Source organism: Podarcis pityusensis, assembly GCF_964106645.2.
Source record: "Podarcis pityusensis genome assembly, chromosome: 6".
NCBI lineage: Eukaryota > Metazoa > Chordata > Lepidosauria > Squamata > Lacertidae > Podarcis > Podarcis pityusensis.
Window position 1 is genome coordinate 62,882,347 of NC_138030.1, and position 22,816 is coordinate 62,905,162.

At 44.1% G+C, this 22,816-nt stretch overlaps 1 protein-coding gene across 1 annotated transcript in view; it reads left to right on the plus strand.

Moving 5' to 3' along the window:
• The first annotated feature begins 5,484 nt into the window (after positions 1-5,484).
• IL12RB2 (interleukin 12 receptor subunit beta 2) overlaps positions 5,485-22,816 on the plus strand; it is a 34,979-nt gene continuing 17,647 nt past the window's right edge. The window contains exons 1-5 of the mRNA XM_081008918.1: positions 5,485-5,553; positions 17,875-17,914; positions 19,948-20,219; positions 21,336-21,450; positions 21,936-22,123. Coding sequence (XP_080865044.1) covers positions 5,508-5,553; positions 17,875-17,914; positions 19,948-20,219; positions 21,336-21,450; positions 21,936-22,123 — 661 coding nt within the window. The 5' untranslated portion in view covers positions 5,485-5,507. The remainder of the gene's footprint in view (positions 5,554-17,874; positions 17,915-19,947; positions 20,220-21,335; positions 21,451-21,935; positions 22,124-22,816) is intronic.

Genomic DNA, 22,816 nt, shown 5'->3' on the forward strand with positions numbered 1-22,816 from the left:
GACTCTGTCAAGGCAGAAGGTGGCACAGGCAGTTTTCCTACATTCCTTTGTGAGGTAAGAGCCAGCCATGATGAAGCAAATTTGCAGTGGCAACCATGTTGCTGAAATAACACATATGAGCCAGGACTGGGACAGTCCCCACAGAGTTGACTCATGGGCCCTTTAAAAGACAAGTCACATACCTATCAAAAAGCTTTCAAGATGTCTAAAACGCACAACCTTAATTTAGCACTTAGTGAGAAGATATAGCTGACTTTAGAAAATTTAACATCTGAAGGCTCTCAGGCACATGATTTCCTAGAAACTGAAAAATGACACTAAACACAAATAAGTCTCTAGATTGCAAGTTGGTCTAAAATTAGTAGTTGTTGCTCTTGCAGGAAGGAAATAGTAAAGGAAAGCCACACACATAAGACGTATGATATAGAAAGTTCTTTGGTTGTTGTGTTCAGGACATTTTATGCACCTCAAATAGAAATCCACTCAGTTCTTGTTATATAATCGGGTAATATTTCTGTTTTGCCAAGAGCCATAACCTTATATTGCAAATAGCAATTAAATTTAAGGAACAGAAAATAATCCTTTCATATCCACCTCTTCAACTCATGCTGTGTTCATTATCATCACTAAATGCAATGATACAAACACACAAAAAATAGCTTTGAGTTACCCTAAAGACTAAACACAACGCAGGAATCTTTTTGCCCAACGTGGGGTTCAAACCCACAACCCTGAGATTAAGCATCTCATGCTCTCCAGACTGAGCTATCTTGGGGCTATATTATTGATCACAGAGCTGATAGTACTGCAGATTAAGGGATGTTTTCCTGAACAACCCACAGCTGAGCTCTTGTGCAGCTTCTAGGAATTTAAATGGAGCTTCTATTAGAAAACATCTTGATGGATTAATGTGAACATAAGAACACAGGAAGCTGCCTGACACTGTATACACTATTCCATTTGTATCACAAAAAATACAGTTTTTTTCTCAGTCCAGAATCATTTGTGATAGTCCTCAACAAGCTACTTTTAATGTAGATTGATTCTAGATCCTGTCATCCACAAGGATGGTTGTGTTACTTGAGATCGTGTGAAAACCCTGCCCTTGATTAGATTATCCACCCTTTTCCTGTCTGCACATGCCCCAGGCGAATGAAGAAGGAAGTGGTGATTGCGCTCTAGGCATTCACCCACCCACAGCCTCATTGGGCAGCTGGGGATTCACCACCCGTTGCTGAAACCACCTACATCTGTTTCCAAATGGACACACTTCAGGTTAATGCAGAATCAATCTGTAATGAGCTTTAGTGAATGAAACCAGTTTCTCAAGAAGCGCTTTTCGGGGTGGGGGGGTGTATGCAATAGATCTAGATTGTGTGTAGTCTGCATATATAAAAAATCTAGTCTCCATGGATTCTAGAATATAATATGTGTACACAGCCTTCTACCGAGTCAGTCCACTGGTCAATCTAGTTCAGCATTGTCAACACTGAGCAGCGGAGTACTAGGTCAGTGTCTCAGAATGTCAAGGATTGAACATGAGAACTTCTGCATGCAAACCAGTTATTTTCCTACTCTGCAACATTTATTTATTTTTGTAGAGAAGAGTTGGGAACAGTAAGATCAATGGACTCTGCTATTCACAGATCTCATCTCAAAACCAGTTATAAGTAAAATGTAGGCGATATGACTTAGGTGTACTTTGAGTAGACTAACTGTAGCCACTGAGACTTCAGTTAGTCATGACTAACTTGCATTCTGTTGATTTCAGTTGGTTAGCTCTAAGCATCACTAAGTCAGCAACTAACCTAATGTTTCAAACAATTGCAATATATATGAAGGTTCACAGGATAGGTTCCATGTGTCCTGCTTCCTTTCTAAACATTTTGACATGGCACTTGCTGCTTCCAAACTAGATTAACCTTAGTTGGTTAATGGTTTAAATTCTCAATGAATTGATATCAGTAAGACTAGTTCAGTGTACTGTAAGTGTGAATGAAATGTCCTCTAAAGAACACTTTGAAAGCACCAGGCATATATAATTCAAAGAAGTAATAGTCCAATAATATTATGCTCAATTTTCCTATAGCAGGTAATGTTGACAGAATTTAAGACTCTGTATTTCATATTCACAGCTGCAGGGGGAGCAGAATGGGGTTGAGGGTGAGGTTTAAAGACTGTCTTCAAGGCAAATTTTTAAAAATGTAGTATAAACACTGACAATTGGGAAACACTGGCCTGCGAGCGCTCCAGTTGGAGAACAGCCTTTACCAAAGGTGTCATGGGTTTTGAAGACACCCAAACTCAGGATGCAAGGGGGAAACGTGCTAAGAGGAAGGCATGCTTGGCAAATCCACACCATGATCAACTCCCGCCTGGAAACCAATGTCGCCACTGTGGAAGGACGTGTGGATCCAGAATTGGCCTCCACAGTCACTTACGGACTCATTGTTAAAACCGTGTTTATGGAAGACAATCTTACTCGGCTACGAGTGATCGCCGAAGAAGAGAAGAAGAAGATCTGGGCAGTCATGTGAAAGCTAACTATCCATGGTTGCCCGATTTACACAGTCACTGAGATTAGCTGGTTGGACATCCCAGGGTAATTGTAATAAATGGTCTAGCACCATTTGATGTTCTCCCATTGCTGAAGTTGAGCCAAACTAGTTATTATCCTGATGTCTGGTTTCTGCCTAAAACAGTGGATGTGTTGTTAACCATTTAATCTCTAACATTCAGTAGAATTTTATATTGTGTCATGTGGAGCTGAATCCACCCCACATAACTGGCTGCTAGTGGGGCTCAGGGAGACAGGGGATATACAAAACATAGTGATGTCTAGAGTTCTGCTAGATAGTAAGGGGACTGAAGATCTAGGTGAATATAGGGCAATATCTCGTTTGGGTGTGGACGTTATTCTAGAGACTGCCCTCTGTTAAAGCTATTTTGAACATTCTAAAGGAACAGTACAGTATTATAACAATAGGAAAGGAATAACTGCAGAAAGCACATTTTATGTGAAAGTGACTAGTCTAGCTAAATGGTTACTAACAAATCTTTTCAAGTAAATGAAACTGCAAAGCAACACCAACTAGAAGACCCAAGTCTAACAATAGAAGAAGAGGAAAAGAAACTGGTGATCCCTGCAGTCTCAGATTCTCAGTCAGTTTTTGCTCATTTTGCTATCTTGAGGTTAATAGCAGTGATGGTTTGGAAACTGACATTAAAATTGTATCCTTTGTAGATAGTAAGTTATACGTTGTACAGAGAAATAGATTGCTTGTGCTGCTGATTCCCCACCCCCCAAGGTTCACTATTTGTTTTACTATATTGAAAAGAGAAGGTTGGATACATCTTACAAACATCTGTTTCTTTATAAAGGTAAGTAGTAAATTGGAGTTTGTTTTTTGTTCTCTCTCTTTCTCTTGCTTTTTCTTTCAACATGTATCTCCTCGTGAAGCTAAGTGGTAAATCAGAATTTACTATTACTATTTATTAAATTTGTATACCACCCTTCATCCAAAGATCACAGGGAGGTTCACAACATAAAAATACAAAAGAACACAAAATACACAATGAAAACAAGAACAAACCAAACTCCCAGCTCCCACAAACCCAATCAAAAGGACATCAAATGTTAATCAGCCCAACACCTGGTTTTTCTGGAAAATGCTTTCAAAGTATATGATGAAATTTTACAAAACTTTTGTAAAACACTTTTTTCTAAAACTACATACAAGAGGCACTGCTACAGTATCCCTGAATCAGTTGGCCATCCTTAAACCTTGGTTTAAAATCCTGCAATGAAGGAAAACCTACCACCTTCTGCAACAGTCTTCCCCACTGTTAAGCAGCTTGTATCAACAAGGAGTTCTTCTGCTTGTTGGCCAAAATCCTTTTTTGGCCAAAATCCCCTTTCTTGTCATTTGATCCTGTTGGTTCAAGTCTTACCCTCTGGAGCAGAAAAAAAAGCAAATCGGATCCAATTTTTCTAGCCTTTGAAGACAACTTTCATTTCATATCACACTTGTATCTTCTCCATGCTAAACATACCCAACTCCTTCAGTTTTTCCGTGGTCCCTAACCATCTCTTCCACCCACTGTCTATTCTTCTTATTTTCTTTGTCACTGTGTTGTACTCGCATTCTAAAATCCCTTTGTTCAAACAACTTCAGTAATTACAAATGGAATAAAAGTGGACTTTTCCCAATCCCACTTAGTAAAAGATGAGGGCTAATTCAGACTGACCTGTACCTGTACCTAGAAAGCACAAGACAAGTGGGAAACAATTCAGACGAGGGCTTTCTAAGCACACCTGGTTTTGCCCTTGCCCTGCTGCTTTCCCCAGGAAAACCAACTCTGGCGATAAATCAGAACAAATGTCAGTCCTAAGAAAATCTGATTGATGTTTGCTCCAATTCAGCAAGAAAGATCAGGTTTCCGCAGGGAAAAGTAGTGGGGCAAGGGCAAATCTGGAAGAGCACAGAGTTGTCTTTCTGAACTTGATTAATTTACTAAAAAATAAATCAATTGGAACAATAGATGAGAAAATAACCAGTGACATATGTTTTGAAAAGGATGGAGAGGATAAATTGCCATTAGACACACAAACATACACAAAATGGGTCTATAGGTTCTGAAAGATTAACATGTTTGTTCAAACAGTTGCGAGAATGTGACCTGAAATGCAGAATATGGATTATGAGTTGTGTTGGTTCCCAAACAAAACTTGGGAACGTGTATTGTTTTTGGTTGTTTTTAATCAATGAAACAGGAAAGAATCACGATCTTGCTAATGTAGGGTTTGAGCCCCCCATTAGGCAAAAGATTCCTGCATTGCACCTTTCCAACTCTGCAGTTCTATCATTCTTTGATCCCATCCCAAATGGAAGATAGATGCACCATGAAGGAACTTCCTGAATAGCAGGAATTGTTATTCACATCACAGATAAGCAGTGCCAATGAGAAGAAACTAGTGCGATGCTAAACTGCAGCACTGACCTGCTCCCCCCCTTTTTTTAACGAATGATTTAAAACCTCACTATCAAGTTGGTTTATAACCTGCTCCTTTCCTTCCCTTTCCTAAAAAGGAATTACTTAGCACCTCATGATTAAAGTTGGTTTATGAAATATACTAGAACAGCTACTGCTCAAGAGGTGGGAGGGGGAGAGAAAGTGCCATGACAGGGTAAAAGAAGCCACAGTTTTAATTTTTATCCCCATTCACCGTTTTGTAGCCTGAAGCCAACCAGGTCTGTCAGAGAAAGCTGAATGGGGGGAAATAGCCACCTGGGGCTGAGTGAGGCTCAAGGCACCTTTCGTGCAATCCTTGAAATGTGGCTGTACATGGCACCTTACTGACAAGAAACAGAATTGTCAGGTGGTGAGTGAGGAAGCCAGTATGGGCGGAGAGAGGGAGACTGATGTCTAAGCAGGCAGGAACTTTGACTGCTGCTTTCACACAGACACACACACAGCACTCTAAGCAGCTTCTGTGAGGCCAGCCCATGAGGTGCCGATGGGAAGAGGAACTTACATCTGCAGTGAACCGGGGTGAGTTGCCGCATAGATGCAGATAATAGATATATACAGTGCTTTTTTCTAGGGGGACGACGCAGGGGTATGCATACTCAGAACATTTTGTGAATCTTTGTACTTTTGTCCATTTACTGTATTTATTTTTCCTGGTTTGAACTATAAAATGGTGATTTTGAGTCGAAATGAGAGTACCCCTAAACATTTTTTAAAAGAAAAAATAGCACTGGATATATAACTGAAAAGGAAGGGGAAGAAGGAGCTCGTATTTGCTTGGCACCTGAGGAGAAATCAGGGACATAAGCCTCCTTACTGGGCAAAAGAATAGTGGCTTGCTCCCCCTCATCTTTTTAAAGCAGAAAGAAGCCAAATTGTTCCCTCTGATTCCATAGTAAGATCTATGGTTTTAAAATAGAGAGTCCTATTTGGTTCACAGAGCTTACTCTTAGGTCATTGGGTATGGGTTTAGAGCCCTTCTTGAACATAGTGCAGGTAAGGTTCCAGCTGGGCATGGGCAGTGCCCACAGAAATGCTACAGCTCCTGGTGTATCAAAACTTTTGCTAAAGAGAAAAGTTGAGGAGTGGAGAAGGAGTCAGAGGCATGTACATAAGCAGTGGAGATGCCTTGCCAAAGAATCAAACAGGTGAACAAGGCATGGAAATGCTCTACTTCACCCCTTGTGTGGAAGCAGCTCTCTTAAGGGAGAACTTGTAGGAGGGAATAGAGGCCCTTTCCAAAAGCTTTCCAAATGCTTTTTTATTTAATTTAATTTTTTTAATTAAGCTAGTCTTGAGCCAGTACAATAAACTAATTGCACCAAGTGGATAAGCCAGGTTAAATGGCGTTGCAGTGGATTCATGTTTCAAAAATCTCTAAATGGTGTGTGTATATTTCCCCCCCAAAAAAATAAAAATAAAAAAAGAGATGAAATGCAGCGCCTACAAATAATGCATTGTTTTTAAAATAAAAAGTTTTGTAAACTATCAGGACACTGATGTGACAGGAGATTTGCTGGTGTTTGCCATTTCACGAATGATTTGGGGGGAGATGGGGGTGCTGAGCCCACTAATTTTGTCTTAAATAAATCTAAGTGGTGCAGGCATGGGGCAGAGAGGAGCTCATTATTATAGTATGATCGCTATCCAAAAAGTGCCCACCTAGTCTTCATACAGCTGGGTAACAACTAATAATAAATCAGTGGAAAAGTCCCTGACAATGATGGGGAAGCTGTTCTAGGCAGGTGCTTCATGGCAGAGGACACAGTTGAAAGAGAAAGGGGCCAAGGAGAGATGAGTTTGCTGTGCAAAGCGTGGCTGCAGCAAGAAGCAGGGGATGAGAGATGATCAGCAGTACAAAGTGATTTCAAAGTGAAGACTAGAACATTAAAGCTGCTATACAAATCAGGGTATCACTTGCGTGTGTTTGTGTGTAAGACGTAGTCAAAGATTGGGGAATGTGGAAAATTACCAAACAGATTCCGTTTTAAGAAATGTGTAGTACTGAAAAGGAATGCCTCAAATTCACTGATCCCTTTACGAAGGATTTAAGCATTTGAAAACCCCACAGCTGAATGCACATCTTCTTTGTTCTCAACTCTTCCCCTCTTTATCACAAATGTAACAATTTTAAAAATCATTTGTATGCCCACTTTCTTGTTTAATTCTCCTCTTGATGAAGTTAGTATAACTGGCACTTGCAAACAATTGTTGTTGCTCCCACAATTTTCCCTTCCGTAACAATCCCATTTGTGAAAAGTACTTTTTCTTTATTTTTAGGTTTCTATATTGTTTAGAGGGTGTGGAGAGAGAGGGAAAGAGGTTACAGGCTGTGCGTAGATATATTTGAAGATCAGAGGAGCTTTATAAAGCTGCTGCCTTATATTGCCCCACAACTGGTTTCTCACTTTCCCATCCTCACTCCCCTCTAATTTTTACATTAGGAAAGGACCATGGCCCAGTGGGACAACATCTGCCTTGCATGCAGAAAGTCCAAGGTTCAAGGTTCTGGGGTCTCCAAGTAGGGCTTGGAAAAACGCTTTCCTGAAACCCTGGACAGCAGCTTCCAGTTGATGTAGGCCAGGCATAGGCAAACTCAGCCCTCCAGATGTTCTGGGACTACAACTCCCATCATCCCTAGCTAACAGGATCAGTGGTCAGGGATGATGGGAACTGCAGTCTCAAAACACCTGGAGGGCCGAGTTTGCCTATGACTGATGTAAGCAGTACTGAACTAAATGGAGCCATAGTCTGACACGCTATAAGGCAGCTTCCTATGTTCTCATGGCATTGGTGGACTTGGAGACAGTATGGTACCCAGTAGGCTTCTGGGTATATGGTTTCAGGCAAAGGGACATATGATTCTAAAGACAGAATTCCATGAATTGGTCCCCACTGGAAGAATTCCAAAGAGGATCATTTGATATTTTCTGACTTAAACCTGTGAGGTATTTTCCCCTGCTTCCCTCAACAAACTGCCTACATTAAAAACAATTCTTGTAAAAAGGAATCACACTTCTTTCTTGTAAATGGCCTGGACTGCTCACTCATCCATTTCTGAGTGCTTGACAGAAAAAGAAACCAAAAAGAAAAGCAATTCATCTGGTTTGCTTTGTTACCTGACGTATCAACCTGAACAAGCCAGATAGCCATACACCATCTCCCAAAGAGACTGTGGGAACAAGATTTAATGAATAAATTTATATTCCTTCCTGATGGTGAAAGAAAAGGCTCAAAAAGAAGGTCCAAATTTCCTACAAACAACAATTTTCTACAGTGACTCTGGAGCTGGAAGCAGTCTGTAGTAATCCCACTAAGGTGATCATTTTATGCTGTTGTAGACAGCAATGTGTAATAGTGGTAGGACCAGTGATATTTGGTGTGGAGACAGAAAGGAGAACACAAGACCATCCTTATCTTCATTTGGGAAATGCTGGAGGATGTGGAAATATAAAATATAGTACATTATTGAAGTACTGCTATTACAGAATACTTTTCCTGGCAAAATATCCTCCATTTCAGTGCTATTTTTCTAGAAAAACAGTTGCCGGAACTCACCACAAACGCCTCCCCTGTTCTCTTAGAATGACAATGGCACCCACTTGAGAGATGCCGGAACTGAGTTCTGGTAAGTTCCTGCTGGGAAAAAAAGCCCTGCCCTATTTGGTTGCTCCTGCCTCCCTTCCCCCCCAAAACAGCTGTACTCAGTGACGGTATTGTCACCCACATGAGATGGCTTAGAAATTCAAAGGTGACATAATTAAACCATTTTTGTTCTTGGCACACAAGCTATTTTCCTTTCTCTCTAGCTGGGTCTTGTAATTCTGAAACGTTAACAGAAATCTGTTAAACCTGTTTGAGCAGATGTGGGGAGGGAGGGACTGATATTGTACACACAGAGACACACAAAGTGAGTGGTGTTGACTCTCTTGTCATACCAATTCAAAATCTCTGGTGAAACAATCATGTGCTCAGAATGCCAGCATAACGGAACACAGCCGGTGGTGTATGGTTACATAAAAAAGAACACACTGCAGTGTAGCCAGAAGTGCTGTTTAAAGCTTTTTCCAGTCACAGAAGGGATGTTTCTGACTTACAGATTAGCACGGTGTGAGAAAAGGGGAGAATCCAGAAAAGTAGGTTGTTGTTTCCCCCCCACATTTGCACAAGTTCCAGAGTAAGGCTTCTAAGAAGGCATTTCTTAATATATTATTTTCTAAATGGTCACTTTATACTTATATTTTCCTTTTTCACAATTTTTATATGGTAACACAAAATAGTATGGGGAACCATTGGTTCTCCAGATGTTGCCAAACTACCACTATCATCCCTGGTCATTGGCCATACTGGCTGGGGTTGATGTGAACTGTAGCCCAACAACTTCTGGAGGGTCAAATGTTCCCACCCTGTCAGGGAACTGCCATCGGAAGGAAGGGAAGTGAAAGGGCTCACACAGGTTGGGAGAGACTCAGCAGCTGAAGAGGGAACCAGTAGGGGGAGAGGAGCTGGGCTGAGGGAAAGGGAGCTGGAGGGATGGCTCAGAGACACTTCCAGCGAAAACAGTGGGGAGGTTTCAGGACCTCCTGTAGGGACACCCACTCCTCGCCGGAAACTGTCACGCAGAGAGTCCAGAAGACGTGTTTCCGTTAAGGAGCTTTTATGTTGGAAGCGATTCCGAAAGCAACCACTGTCGGAATCTGCCAGCGACTGACGGAGCCATGTTTAAGGGGCTCCGTTACAGACAGAGGTTTGCAAACTTGACCAAACTCTGAGGGACTAGGATTTTACACACAAGCAGCTCATCGTCCCATCACAGCATTCCGACAGTCTTCGTGAGCAGCTTGTGCAGGAGAAGGCATCATGAGCAACCCAGCCGGAACCGGAGAAGCAGGAGCTGGAGCGGGTCCAAGCCTGGAAGAAAGGTACCGGGTGTTGGAGGTCCAGCTAGCGCTGCAGACGGCGAGGCTTGAGGAGAGGAGGGCTCAGGATGCAGACAAAAAGGGGAAAGACACCCAGCTCGTCAGAAAGGTACCAGGATTGGTGCAGAAGTTTGGGGGGGAGCCCAAAGACTATCATGGCTTTCGGACAGAGATGCAATATGCCCTCAATCTGCAGTTTGATGAATTCCCTGACGAGGAATCAAGAGTGGCTTTCGTGATTGGGCATCTTGAAAAGGGGGCGAGAGACTGGGTTAGACCCCTGATGGCAGCGAATAGTGACGTCCTAAAGGACACGATGAAGTTCTTTCGCGCCATGGATCTGATGTTTTCCAGCGATATTGAACAGGGAGTGGTCCGCAGACAGTTAATGGCTTGCAAACAGGGGAGCCGATCTGTCCGTGAGTACTGGACTGAATTCACCATGTTGATCCATAAATTGGGGTGGGATCTATCGGCGGAACCCATTCAAATGCTTTTTGAAGAAGGGCTTTCTTCGGCTGTGAAAGACGAACTTTCCCGGGCGCCCAGGGCGGAGTCTATGGACCAGCTGACCAAATCAGCGCTGACCATAGGAGCGCGCCAGGAGGCGAGAGCATTGGAGAGGCGGGAAGGGAAGGGGGAACGTTGGAAGGAGTTCCGCATTCCAGACATTCCAGAGCCAACTTTCCCGCCGGCAGAGCCGATGGAAATCGGAACAGCGCGCGCGCGCGCAGTTTCAAAGCCCAGTGAGGGGGGAAAGAAGGAGGGAAAAGGCGCCCGGAAATGCTATCTCTGCCAACAGCCAGGTCACTTTGCCAGAGTCTGCCCCCAGAGGAAGGAATGGCAAGGGATGGTAGGAGCTGTGGAGGGAAGAGAGGAAGAAATACCGAAGCAAGTAAAAGCCAACGCCTGGCTGCCACCGTCGGGGCACAGCAGTCAGGCCAAAGAGCAGTGAAAGTGCCCACGCCAGAACCTCCTAAACCCGCCCTAGTGATAGAAGTGGCGCTAGAGCTGCCAAACGGACACCCTCTAAAGATAAAGGCGCTGTTGGACTCAGGCAGCTCCTGCAATTTCATGAGCAAAGAGTTTGCAGCTGAACACCAGATACAGACGATCCCTTTAAGCAACCCCCTGCAGGTGACCACGATCGATGGCAGGGAGCTGTTGGGAGGAGAAGTCAGCTTGCAGACCGTCCCAATGATAATGAAGGTGGCAAGGCACACCGAACTGATAGCGTTTAATGTGGCCACCTTGGGAGGAGCTCCCATTATATTGGGGATGAGCTGGCTAGCGTTACATGATCCGCTGGTGGGCTGGCATCAGAGAGTGGTTTCTTTTGGTTCAGCACATTGCTTAGAACACTGCAAAGAGGGAAAGGGTTTGGCAGGGGCGCAAGCCACCCTAGCAGGGACTGAAGTAACGGAGAACGTGAAGGTACCACGACAATACGCAGATCTCCGCGACGTCTTCAGCGAAAGGGAAGCTGACCAATTACCCCCGCATAGACCCTTTGACTGTCAAATCAATTTACTCCCTGGGGCACAGCTCCCTGTAGGCAAGCTGTACGCCATGTCAGACAGAGAGATGCAGGAGCTAAGAGAGTTCATTGACAAGAACCTGAAGAGAGGGTTCATCAGAGAGTCCAGGGCGGTGGGGGGCAGCCCAGTGTTTTTTGTGGATAAAAAAAACACGAACAAGCCGAGGCTTGTGTGTGACTTCAGGGCCTTAAATGCAGTGTCAGAACCAGTGGCTTTCCCTATGCCCAGGATTGACGACATTTTGACAAGGGTCAGGAAGGGAAAGATTTTTACTAAACTGGACCTAAGGGGGGCGTACAACCTGATACGAATAAGGAAGGGGGATGAATGGAAAACCACCATGTTCACCCCTTTGGGGGCATTTGAATATTTAGTTATGCCCTTCGGCCTACAAGGAGGCTCCGCGTGCTTTCAATCGTTTATGAACCACGTCCTGGGGCCTTTGCTTTACAAGAATTGTGTGGCCTTCTTAGACGACGTGTTGGTGTATTCTGAGAATGAGGAGCAGCATGTGAGAGACGTCAGAGAAGTGTTGAGCAGGCTGCAAGCCAACCAGCTGTGGGTGAAACTGGAGAAGTGTCAGTTTCATACCAAGGAGGTGGAATTCCTGGGGTATCGCCTGTCAGACAAGGGATTGGCCATGGATCCCGGCAAGGTCCAGGCGGTGCTGGAATGGAAAACACCCAAAACAAGGAAGGATGTGCAGAGGTTCCTAGGATTTGGGAACTTCTATCGTAAGTTCATCCGAAACTTTGCCCACCTGACGGCGCCCATTACGGACTGTCTCAGCAGTAAGAAGAAGTTCGTTTGGACTGAGGAGGCGGAGCGAGCATTTGAGGAACTAAAAAGGGCCTTCGCCTCGGAACAACAACTCCTGCATGTGGATTTACAAAAACCGATGAGAGTGGAAACTGACGCATCAGACAGAGCGATTGGGGCGGTGCTTCTGCAGCCAGGGAAGGAGGAGTCAGAGTGGAGACCGTGTGCCTTTTTTTCGCGAAAGCTGAACAAATCCGAGAGGAACTACACGGTGTATGACCGAGAACTACTAGCCATTCATGAGGCGTTCCGGAGATGGAGGCACCTGCTAATTGGCGCACAACATAAGGTGCAAGTGTGCACTGACCACAAGAACCTAGAGTATTGGAGGACGGCACGAGTGCTCAACCAACGGCAAGTGAGATGGGCCCAGGAGTTCTCCAAATTTAACTTTGAGATTTGTTACGTGCCAGGCCCAGAGAACATTAGGGCGGACGCTCTCTCACGCAAACCTGAATATTTGGAGGAGGAGGGAGCACCCGAAGAGAGACATGTCATTCCAGAGGACCGCTGGGTGTGTGGGGCGGCATTGGTGGGACAAAGAGAACTGGTAGAGGAAACAGAGAATGATGAATACGCCCAGAATAAGCTCAGAGGTCTTAGGGGTGAGGGAGAGGAACCAGGGGGTTTCGAGGAAAGAAATGGAGCTTTGTATTACAAAGGGGCACTGTATATCCCTGAAGGAGACTTAAGGGGGAGGGTACTCAAGCAGTTGCACGACAGCCCCACGGCGGGGCATTTTGGACAACACAAAACCATGTGGTTGGTCACCAGGGAATTTTGGTGGCCTAAGGTGAGGGAAGATGTACGGGAGTATGTAAGAGGGTGTGAGCAATGCCAGCGAGCCAAAGGGGAGAGGCGGGCACCGGCGGGGCTATTAGAACCCTTACCAACCCCAGAACGACCTTGGGAGGCAGTGTCGATAGATTTTATGACTGATCTGCCGAAGTCCAAGGGGAAAACAGCCATCATGGTGGTGGTAGACCTACTAACAAAGATGTGCCACTTTGTAGCCTGCTCGCATGCAGTCACGGCGGAAGAGACAGCGAAGTTATTTGTAGAACACATTTTTAGGTTGCACGGGGTGCCATTGAGGGTGGTCTCAGACCGAGGAAAACAATTTACTTCCAGGTTCTGGAGGAAGCTCATGAGCTTACTGCAGGTGGAGGTCAACTTTTCGACTGCCCGGCACCCTGAAACCAACGGGCAGGCGGAAAGAGCAAACGGGGTCCTCCAGCAATACCTGAGGTGTTATGTCAATGACAGAGAGAATGACTGGGTAGAAAAGTTGGCGCTGGCGGAATTTGCCTACAACAATGCCGAGAATGTGTCCACAGGGATGAGCCCCTTCTTGGCTAATTATGGGTGTCATCCCAGGGCTTTCCCAGGGGGAGAAGGGGAGAGATGGGGTGTCCCGGCAGCCGAGCATTTTGTAGAAGAAATGGAAGCAATCCATCGTCAGCTCCAACTCAACTTAGAAAGGGCGAAGGAAGAATACAAGAGGCAGGCAGACAAGAACCGAAGGGAAGGTGAAACCATAAGGGTGGGAGATAGGGTGTGGCTGTCAACCCAAGGGTTGCCGTTCAAAGGAGGTTGTAAGAAATTAAGACCCAGGAGATTGGGTCCCTTTGAGGTCATTCAACAGGTCAACCCAGTGGCTTTCAGGCTCCGGTTACCCAACCACATGAAACTGCACCCAGTATTTCACAGGTCGTTACTGTCACCGTATGAGGGGGGACGAGAAGGGATGGCCACTCGGGGACCGGTCATAGAAGAAAGGGAATGCAGCAGCCATGTGGCAGAAATCCTCGACGCCAGATGGAAGGGGGATCAGGTGGAGTATTTGGTAGCGTGGGAAGGAGAACCGGAGTCAGAAAACACTTGGGTAATGGCAGAAGATATCAATGACGAGGTATTGATAGAAACGTTCCATCAAAGGTTCCCAAGGAAACCTCAGCCTGTGGAGAGGTTCCGGAGGGAATACTTTGGGACCACCGATGAGGAGGAGGAGTTGGAAGGATTCTCGGAATCGGAAGGGGAAGGGGAGATGGACTCTGAGGAGGAGGAGTACTTCGAGACCAGGAACCGCAACAGGTGGAGAGAAGTGTTCGGGACATCGGAAGATGAAGGAAGTTCATTCCGGGGTTTTGCCTCCTCACCGCCCGTAGAGGAGGGGGCGAGAGGGGATGAAGGGGGCCCTGGAGGGGAGGTGGATGTCAGGGAACTGCCATCGGAAGGAAGGGAAGTGAAAGGGCTCACACAGGTTGGGAGAGACTCAGCAGCTGAAGAGGGAACCAGTAGGGGGAGAGGAGCTGGGCTGAGGGAAAGGGAGCTGGAGGGATGGCTCAGAGACACTTCCAGCGAAAACAGTGGGGAGGTTTCAGGACCTCCTGTAGGGACACCCACTCCTCGCCGGAAACTGTCACGCAGAGAGTCCAGAAGACGTGTTTCCGTTAAGGAGCTTTTATGTTGGAAGCGATTCCGAAAGCAACCACTGTCGGAATCTGCCAGCGACTGACGGAGCCATGTTTAAGGGGCTCCGTTACAGACAGAGGTTTGCAAACTTGACCAAACTCTGAGGGACTAGGATTTTACACACAAGCAGCTCATCGTCCCATCACACACCCCTATGTTAAATAGCTCATTGTCTGAAAACATTAATGGTACACATTTAGCTTTAGATCCATGTGGGTTGACTGAATTTTCCTTCTTGTTGATTCAGGTCAATTATACATTCACACTTTCACTGTCAAAAAGAGACCTGTGCAAATGATGATTATAATAAATGAAAAAATCCAATTTGTTACCGTTATTATCATTATTATTTATTAATTTTTTGAACTGCCTTTTAAATGCGACTCATTTACAAACCATAAAAACAGCTTTGCATCATTAAAAAAAAGGTACCAGAAATAATAACTAGAGATAGATTTAGAAACAAAATGAACACCTAAAGGCAGAGACATTTTCATCCAGCTATAAAGGCTTTTCGAAACAAAAATGTATTCATTTTTTCCAGAAGGTATAGATAATGAACACCTGTTCTAGTTCAACATTACTAGTTAAGCTGTTACATTCTTATTGCCAATTATATTACCTATGGCACAAAGCATATGAAAGCAGAAATAATTTTTGCAGACAAAAACAACTTTTGAGGAACTTTTCCATTTGTGCAGATTTCTGCTGATGATACTCCCCAATTAAGTATACATATGATTCCAATTGGATTCATTTGCACTTGCAATTCCTCTGAAAGATTCAAAGATCAATTCATGTATATTGTACCTTTTCTCGTAATGTGCAATCTAAGTTATTTCAGCACAGCAAACAAAATAGAATGGGATTGCTGCTCTTTAACAACCCTTCACAGTCCTAACCTGTCCCCACTATTCTTGCTCTTCCACCTCATAAGCCTGCAGAGGCCAACAAAACCCTAATTTTGCCCCTTGGCAGGTAAGGGATGGCAACCATTTCAATGGTTCCACCATACTTGAATATAGACCACAAGTGAGCAAACTACAGCAGCTGCATCCAATGCAGCACTGATACCTCCTTGGTGTATGGCTTAGGGGAAAGGCTTCCCACCCAACTAACTGACAGGATCCAGTTGTGTGTGTATCACACTAAAGTCAAAAAGTAATTACTTTTATTTGCTTTTCAGAACAGTGGCTGTAGCTGGTCTGCTGTACAAAATGAATCAGTAAATATCATTAGACAATAACCCCATTAAACCCAGTAGGGTTTATCACATAGGATTAGGGGGTTATCTGTAGTACCCATGGTGAAAATGGAAGCAAGACAGTCTATATCCGAAATATACTCAGAGTGCTGTAGTGATTTCATGCTCTTCATTGCAGCTTGTAAAACAGTGATTGAATTATTTACACAATGAGTCCCGTCTGATTGGCTGATTCTGCTTCCCTCCTGGAGCCTGATTGGTCTTTTCCTGCAGGCCAATCAGTTGTTGCATTCTACGATCCTACCAGCCTAACAGGCTGATTAACTTCTTCCTGGAGCCTGATTGGTCTTCTCCTGCAAGCCAATCAGTTGTTGCATTCTAGGATCCTACTTGCCTATTGTTCTAGGATCCAAGGTTAGTACATAACAATATCCTGGATTAGTCAATCCAAAACATCTTCATCTCTGGGTCTGCCCGCCACCAGCAATGTGGTTCTTGATAGAAGGAAGGTTGCCCACCGCCCTGACGCAGGCACCCTCTTTTCAGAGAGGACCTGGCAACTCTAACGCTATGAGCAGCACATTTTGGGGAAAAATCAGCACTAGGATGTTTATCTGAATTGATGCAACCCAAAGGCTGCTATGACCTTTGGAATGATTCTGTGTCTCTGTTTTTGTTTAAGCACTTGTGCTTCCAGAAAAGACAGAGAAGCAGCAGCAGTTGGTCATGAACCAGAAAGGAAACCCAAGAAATATTGCTCATGAAAGGCAAAATAAAAAATAAAAAAATTACAAAGAACTGGGGAATCCCTAAAATTAGGCCCTGCTCCTAGAATGAGCTTCATGTTTTATTGTAACTGTCTGTTATTTCTTGTAAAATCCAGATGCTCAACGTTGCACTGAAAAGTCCCAGGAGCTTGGGATGTGGTGGTGGAGAAGCTCTGCCTTCCTGTTCTGAGAAGTAGAAAAGATCCCTCAACCCCATTACCTTTGATGAGTAGCTAAAGGGTTATTCCCCCTCCCCCACCACAGAGATTTATTTGTTTGTTTTAAAACAGGGCAAGCAAACCCCAGCAAAAACCCATGCATCAAGATGTTCTTCACGGCACATGTTCCCTTAAAGGTTTGGCTTTTAGTACATATGGGAATAGGTAAGTATTTATAATCCCAAACAAATGCAGTGGCTTCACTATTTGGGGTTGGGGGGGATCCTTGGCCCCAAACACCCTCAGTAGGATTCCTAAACCTGGAAGCGTTCTGTGCGTGACAGGCGCAAACCTGAGAATCTTCTCATGAAGATGTTCCTACCAAGTAAGACGATTGGCTCCCTTTGGTCCAGTACAGTCTACTCTGACCTATTGCAAGTCCCAAAGGCTTTAGGCAGAGGTCTCTCTCATCACCTGCTATCTAACGTGTTTTTAACTTGGAGGTTTCAGAGGTTAAGCCTAGATCCTCATGAATGCAAATAACATGGCCTGCTATTGCCGTGATGCATAGTACCATCCCCAGTTGGGAGTGATGAGCATAACAACATAAGGAGTGCCTGCTAGATCAGGCCAGTGGCCCAGTTAGTCCACCATCTTGTTTTCCCAGTGGTCAACTAGACACCTATGGAAAGCCCGCAAGCGAGTCCTGAGCCTTCTCGCCTCCTGCAGTTTCCAGACACTGGTATTCAAATGCATACTGTCCCCAACCAACCTTTTATCAGGCTGCCACTAAATCCCAGTCGCAGCACCCTTTGGGGACTACTGTCTTTGCCACAGTGAGTTTCCATCTGTTAAGAAACCTTGCTCATTTGGGGGGACTGCATGTTCTGGGGGAAACTCTTCCTTTTATTTGAACTGTTCTATCAGAAAGCATCACATTTTCCTTTCCTTTTCTCAATCTAGGAGTACATTTTGGGAGCTCAGTTGCTTGCAACAGTAAACAGTTGAGTAGCATTGCTCTCTCTCTCTCTCTCTCTCTCTCTCAAACAAATATTCTGTTTATGTATTAGGCTAAAAACATTGTTAAGAACCACCCATCAGAGTTCCTAATTGTATAGCACTCTGCAGAGCCAATACATAGATTTACCTACTAGGAACTGCATATTGACTGTGGGGCCTATTGCTGCAGCAATTGTAATTGCAGATAAAAGGACAGGCTGAATTATCTCTAAAGAACCTGCATTGATGTTGACACAGGAACTACTTAAGCCTTAAGGGATATGATTATTTCATTTTCCATAATTGTTTCCAGCCATTTTCAGTTGTGTGCGAGAGTGCAGGAATCTGCCCTATGGCCATATATACTTTACAGTTTATTGAGAAGTCCTGCTACAATAAGATGGCTCATTTGTTGCTTTTGATTGCAAGTAGGGGCTCATCCAAACTTCCGTATGTCCCACAGCTAGGGTTGCCATATTTTGAAGAAGAAGAAGAAAAGAGGACACATTTGCCAGAAACTGGGGCAGGGGGGAGGGGATGCGGGAACAGGGCCACGCCATGGTGGGGTGCGCATGGGAATGACATTGGTGGGCACCAGAGAGTGACACAGGAAAATTTGGTGCAAAAGGAAACTCCCCGGACATTTTGGCAAATTCAAAAGATCTACCCAAACAGAAATTTAACTCTGAAAAGGAGGACTTGTCCTGGAAAAGGAGGATGTATGGCAACCCTACACAACTTTCCCACAGGAAAACCCACTCTTTACCGCTGAATCGAAGCAAATATCAATCAGGTTTTCCACGCGTTGACATTTGCTCCGATTCAGTGCTAAAGAACAAGTTTTCCTGGGTGAAGGGGCAATGCAAACAGAAAACTGCTCAGACCCCCTACCTAGAAAGCACAGGGCAAGCCGAAAAATTAATGGACAAGCCCTAAATTAATTAATTAGGATCAAATCACTGGAAAATATAACTGTTCAAGCAAAAATGAGCACCAACTGTATTATTTCTGTATATACACTGAAAGAATTCACTTGCTCCCTACGTTGTAATTATATAATATCAGGCCTGCCAGGCACATAACATATTTTTCCGTCTATAAGACACCCCCATGTATAAGGGCCCCCCATTTTTGGGGACTCAATTTTAAGAAAAGGAGGGGAGATGGCCCAAAGTTGTTGAGTGTCTCCCCCCACCCCCTCACACAGCTGCAGGCAGGAAACACTCCCTAGAGATCGTTTCCCACGCACAGCAGCATTGGAGGAAATTGCGCTCCCGCCAACCAGCTGGCCCCATACCAATATCCGTGTATTGGACGACCCCTGTTTTTTGACATGATTTTTGAGTCAAAAAACCTTGTCTAATACACAGAAAAATACAGTAGTTGTAGAAGGGATCATTTCCCCTTAATTTCCTTTCTTCACAAGAAGCAAGGCTCAGTCCCCCTCCAAACCCCATGGAATCTGGCTGCCCTGAGTGACACAGGAATTCATTGCAAGGGAAACAGACACCTGTAGGTGGGGGTTTTCTGATCGTCTGCCTGAATCTAAACAATGATGGAAGCAAGAGCAGCAGGCATGCTGGTAGCACAGGGTTTGGGGTGTGCAATTAGTTATGTAAAAGGCTAGACAAGAGGACCTGGAAAGCCCAGACCTGTGTCTAGAAAGCACGGAACAAAGTTAAGTGTGGGCGATGGGGATCCCCTGTGACGGGGATGAAATCGATCCCACCATTCTGCAGCTGATCAATCATTTGAGAGAGGGAGTTTTCTTCCCAATCACAGCATGCTGGACTGGCAGGTTTCAACCTTAATTCTAAAGTTTAGCAGTATATGGTGACAAAAATATCCTTTCATGGGGGGGGGGGGGGTAACAGCCGTCAGCATCAGGATGGTTGCTCCAGACACCCTGATTTAGAACACATTTCTCTTACCATATAAAGGCAATATGTGAAGCAATTTTCCATTGTGGTATCCAAAGTTGATTAAGTTTCCAATAAATTATTGCAGCACATGTCATGTTTGTTTTCTGCATTATAGGGGAGGCATGAATGCTAGTGACACAGTCGTGTCAAATGGATCAACTGTGATTCTGTCCTGCTGGCTAAACAACAGTGGATCAATTAGCAATTTGCAGAACAAACATACAATAACTATTTTACACAACCACTCAGCAGTAAGCAGCAGCTCTGGCTTTTTGGTCAGTGCTCACATTTCACAGCACACATTTGGGAGGCAGACGTTCAAATGCCAACGGAGTTCTCGGCAGGAAAGGAAAGTGATCGTATGTGGAGTTTACGTCAATGTTGGAAGTAAGGAAGTGCTTTTTTCTGTAAGTGTTTTGCTGGTGTTCACAGACAATATGTGTGTGTGCAAACAAAAAATATATAATATAACACGGCAGCAGGGATAGCAAAATCAAGAGACTCTGGTGCCTTTCACTCAATAACTTTCATTTACTGAGGAATGGAATGTTGTGTCATAGAAACATGAGGTATTACTCTTTCCATATACTTTTTTTTTAACTGAGTGGAGCTTTTCACAGAGACATCCCTGGCCTGCGCCCAGCAGCACAATCCAGCTAGAAGTCAGTTACAGATGGGTAGCCGTGTTGGTCTGCCATAGTCGAAATAAAAAAATTCCTTCCTGTAGCACCTTAAAGACCAACTAAGTTAGTTCTTGGTATAAGCTTTCGTGTGTATCTGAAGAAGTGTGCATGCACACGAAAGCTTATACCAAGAACTAACTTAGTTGGTCTTTAAGGTGCTACAGGAAGGAATTTTTTTATTTCAGCTAGAAGTCAAGCATTTATAAATCCCATTCTCAGTCAAAGAGATTTAAGCCAGTGATTTACTTTCCCATTGAAATCAATGGGACATAGCTTGGGGTGGTCATTTTCAGACCTGTGTAAGGGGAGGGGATCTTATTTTTTTAGCTATTCTATTCTTTAGTGATATTATATTGCGCACCAAACTCTTAGCATAAAAAGGGCATCAGACTCAGGGCATTCCTCTCCCCCACTTTCTTTTTCTTTTTGCAGTAAATTTACTTTTGTGCAGCATGGCTTTCCTCAAGGCAAAATTTTTGTTGCAGGGATAGAATGTTTTACAAGCACTTTTGCACCAGGCAAAATCTGATCATTGCTAGATATCCATCCCCCCCCCACACCCCTCTATGCCTCTATACCAGTCATTCATTGATGGACTCTGAATTACGCTTTAGAACTTTGGGTCAGCAGCACAATCCTATTTTGCACTTAACACTTTCGCCTAATAAAAAATAATGAAATAGGCAAATATGAACTCTTTGCATACATGTAATCTACAGGCCTATTTAATTAAGAATAAATGGATAAATACAAGTCCTAGATGCCAACGGAAGGATTCATATTAACAAATATTAAGCCACTTACGTTGTCTCCTTTTAAGTTCCTCCAGCCCAGCCCAAAAATATACTCTGCATTCAGCATGGAAAGGATGGAAGTACTATTTGCACTTGGGATAAAGGACACTATACCTACCTTGATACTAACTATACATTACAGTAAGTCTCACTTGTGTCTCAGTTTTTACTGTATTCCTGTTCACTTGCACCTGCCTGTTGCCTGAGTTCTTGCTACCTTAACCTCCTAAAGCCCCACCAGCAGCAGCATATTGCACTTGTGCTGGAAACATGTCTCCTTGTGAAAGCATCTGGGTTAGTCCTTCACAAATGGACTTGCATGTATTGTTTTGTACTGTTTCCTTCTAGGATTTTCTTGCTACTTTCTGAACTACTTTGTGGGTTGCTAATTGTGTCATCTGCTATGGCCCCAACTCCTGGACCTAAGCAGCTCTGGGTTCAGATCATGTAATCTGCTTAACAGAAGTGTCAATTGACTGTATATAATATGGTACTGAGCAGTATTCCATTAACTGTTGCACAATGTTTTATGGGTGTGAAATTATTCTAATCTCAGCAACAAAGCAACATTCTTTGAGGGTAGAAAAGGGATGACCTATTCATCCAGGTTTATCTTTCTATTGCAGGCTAACAAATGGAAACACCAATGAAGCAACAGTATGGAAAGATGAAAGGAATCAAAATAGCTCATATGGCTCAGTAGAGCTCAGAGTGAAGTTGAATTTTCAGTCCACCTATACAGTTGTCATCAATGCCACCAATGGACTGGGAAAGGTTTCTTCCCAACCAATTCAATTCACATTAATTGACATAGGTAAATGTCAGGAATTTGCCTCCATTAAATTCATATTATTTGGCTGGCACTCCAAAGGCTTTCTAGAGAGTATTTGTTTGGGTGCAATTTCCTTTCACCCACCAAAAAGCCAATGAAACAAAAGAAACCTGTGCCAAAATTCACTTGGTGAGTGGCAGAGGTGCCAGCTTGAATAAAATATTGGGGGCGGGGCAGATAAGCCCCACCCACATAATCAATTACAAGACACAGCACACACACACTATTTGAATGACAATGCCCGTCAACTTTGGGGTGGCCTGGCCCCCTCAAATATTTTAGGGAGGGCGCGAAAGGACCTTGCCCCCTAGAATTTGGCTCCTACCGTCAGTGGTGATTGTTTGCTTTCTTGTCTAAACGGCAGGCTCCCACTCTATCACAGTATATCAGAAATAGGGGGGTTGTGTGCAGCTTCTGTGCGATAGGACACAATTGTTCAGAAATGAAAGTAAATGCTGTATACAGAGAATGACGTGTTAAACTCGGGCTACAGTTGAGTAGTTAACTTGTGAGAATGGCAGTACTATTAATCAGCACTGACTCACACACGAAACATTGAATCACCTTTTTATTTTTTAAAAAAAGCCTTAATTGCAGAGTTCCCATATGAGTGAGTCATGTGAAGAGGGAGGACTTCACGTAGTGGCCATATTGCTTAGCATGTTTTTGAAAAAG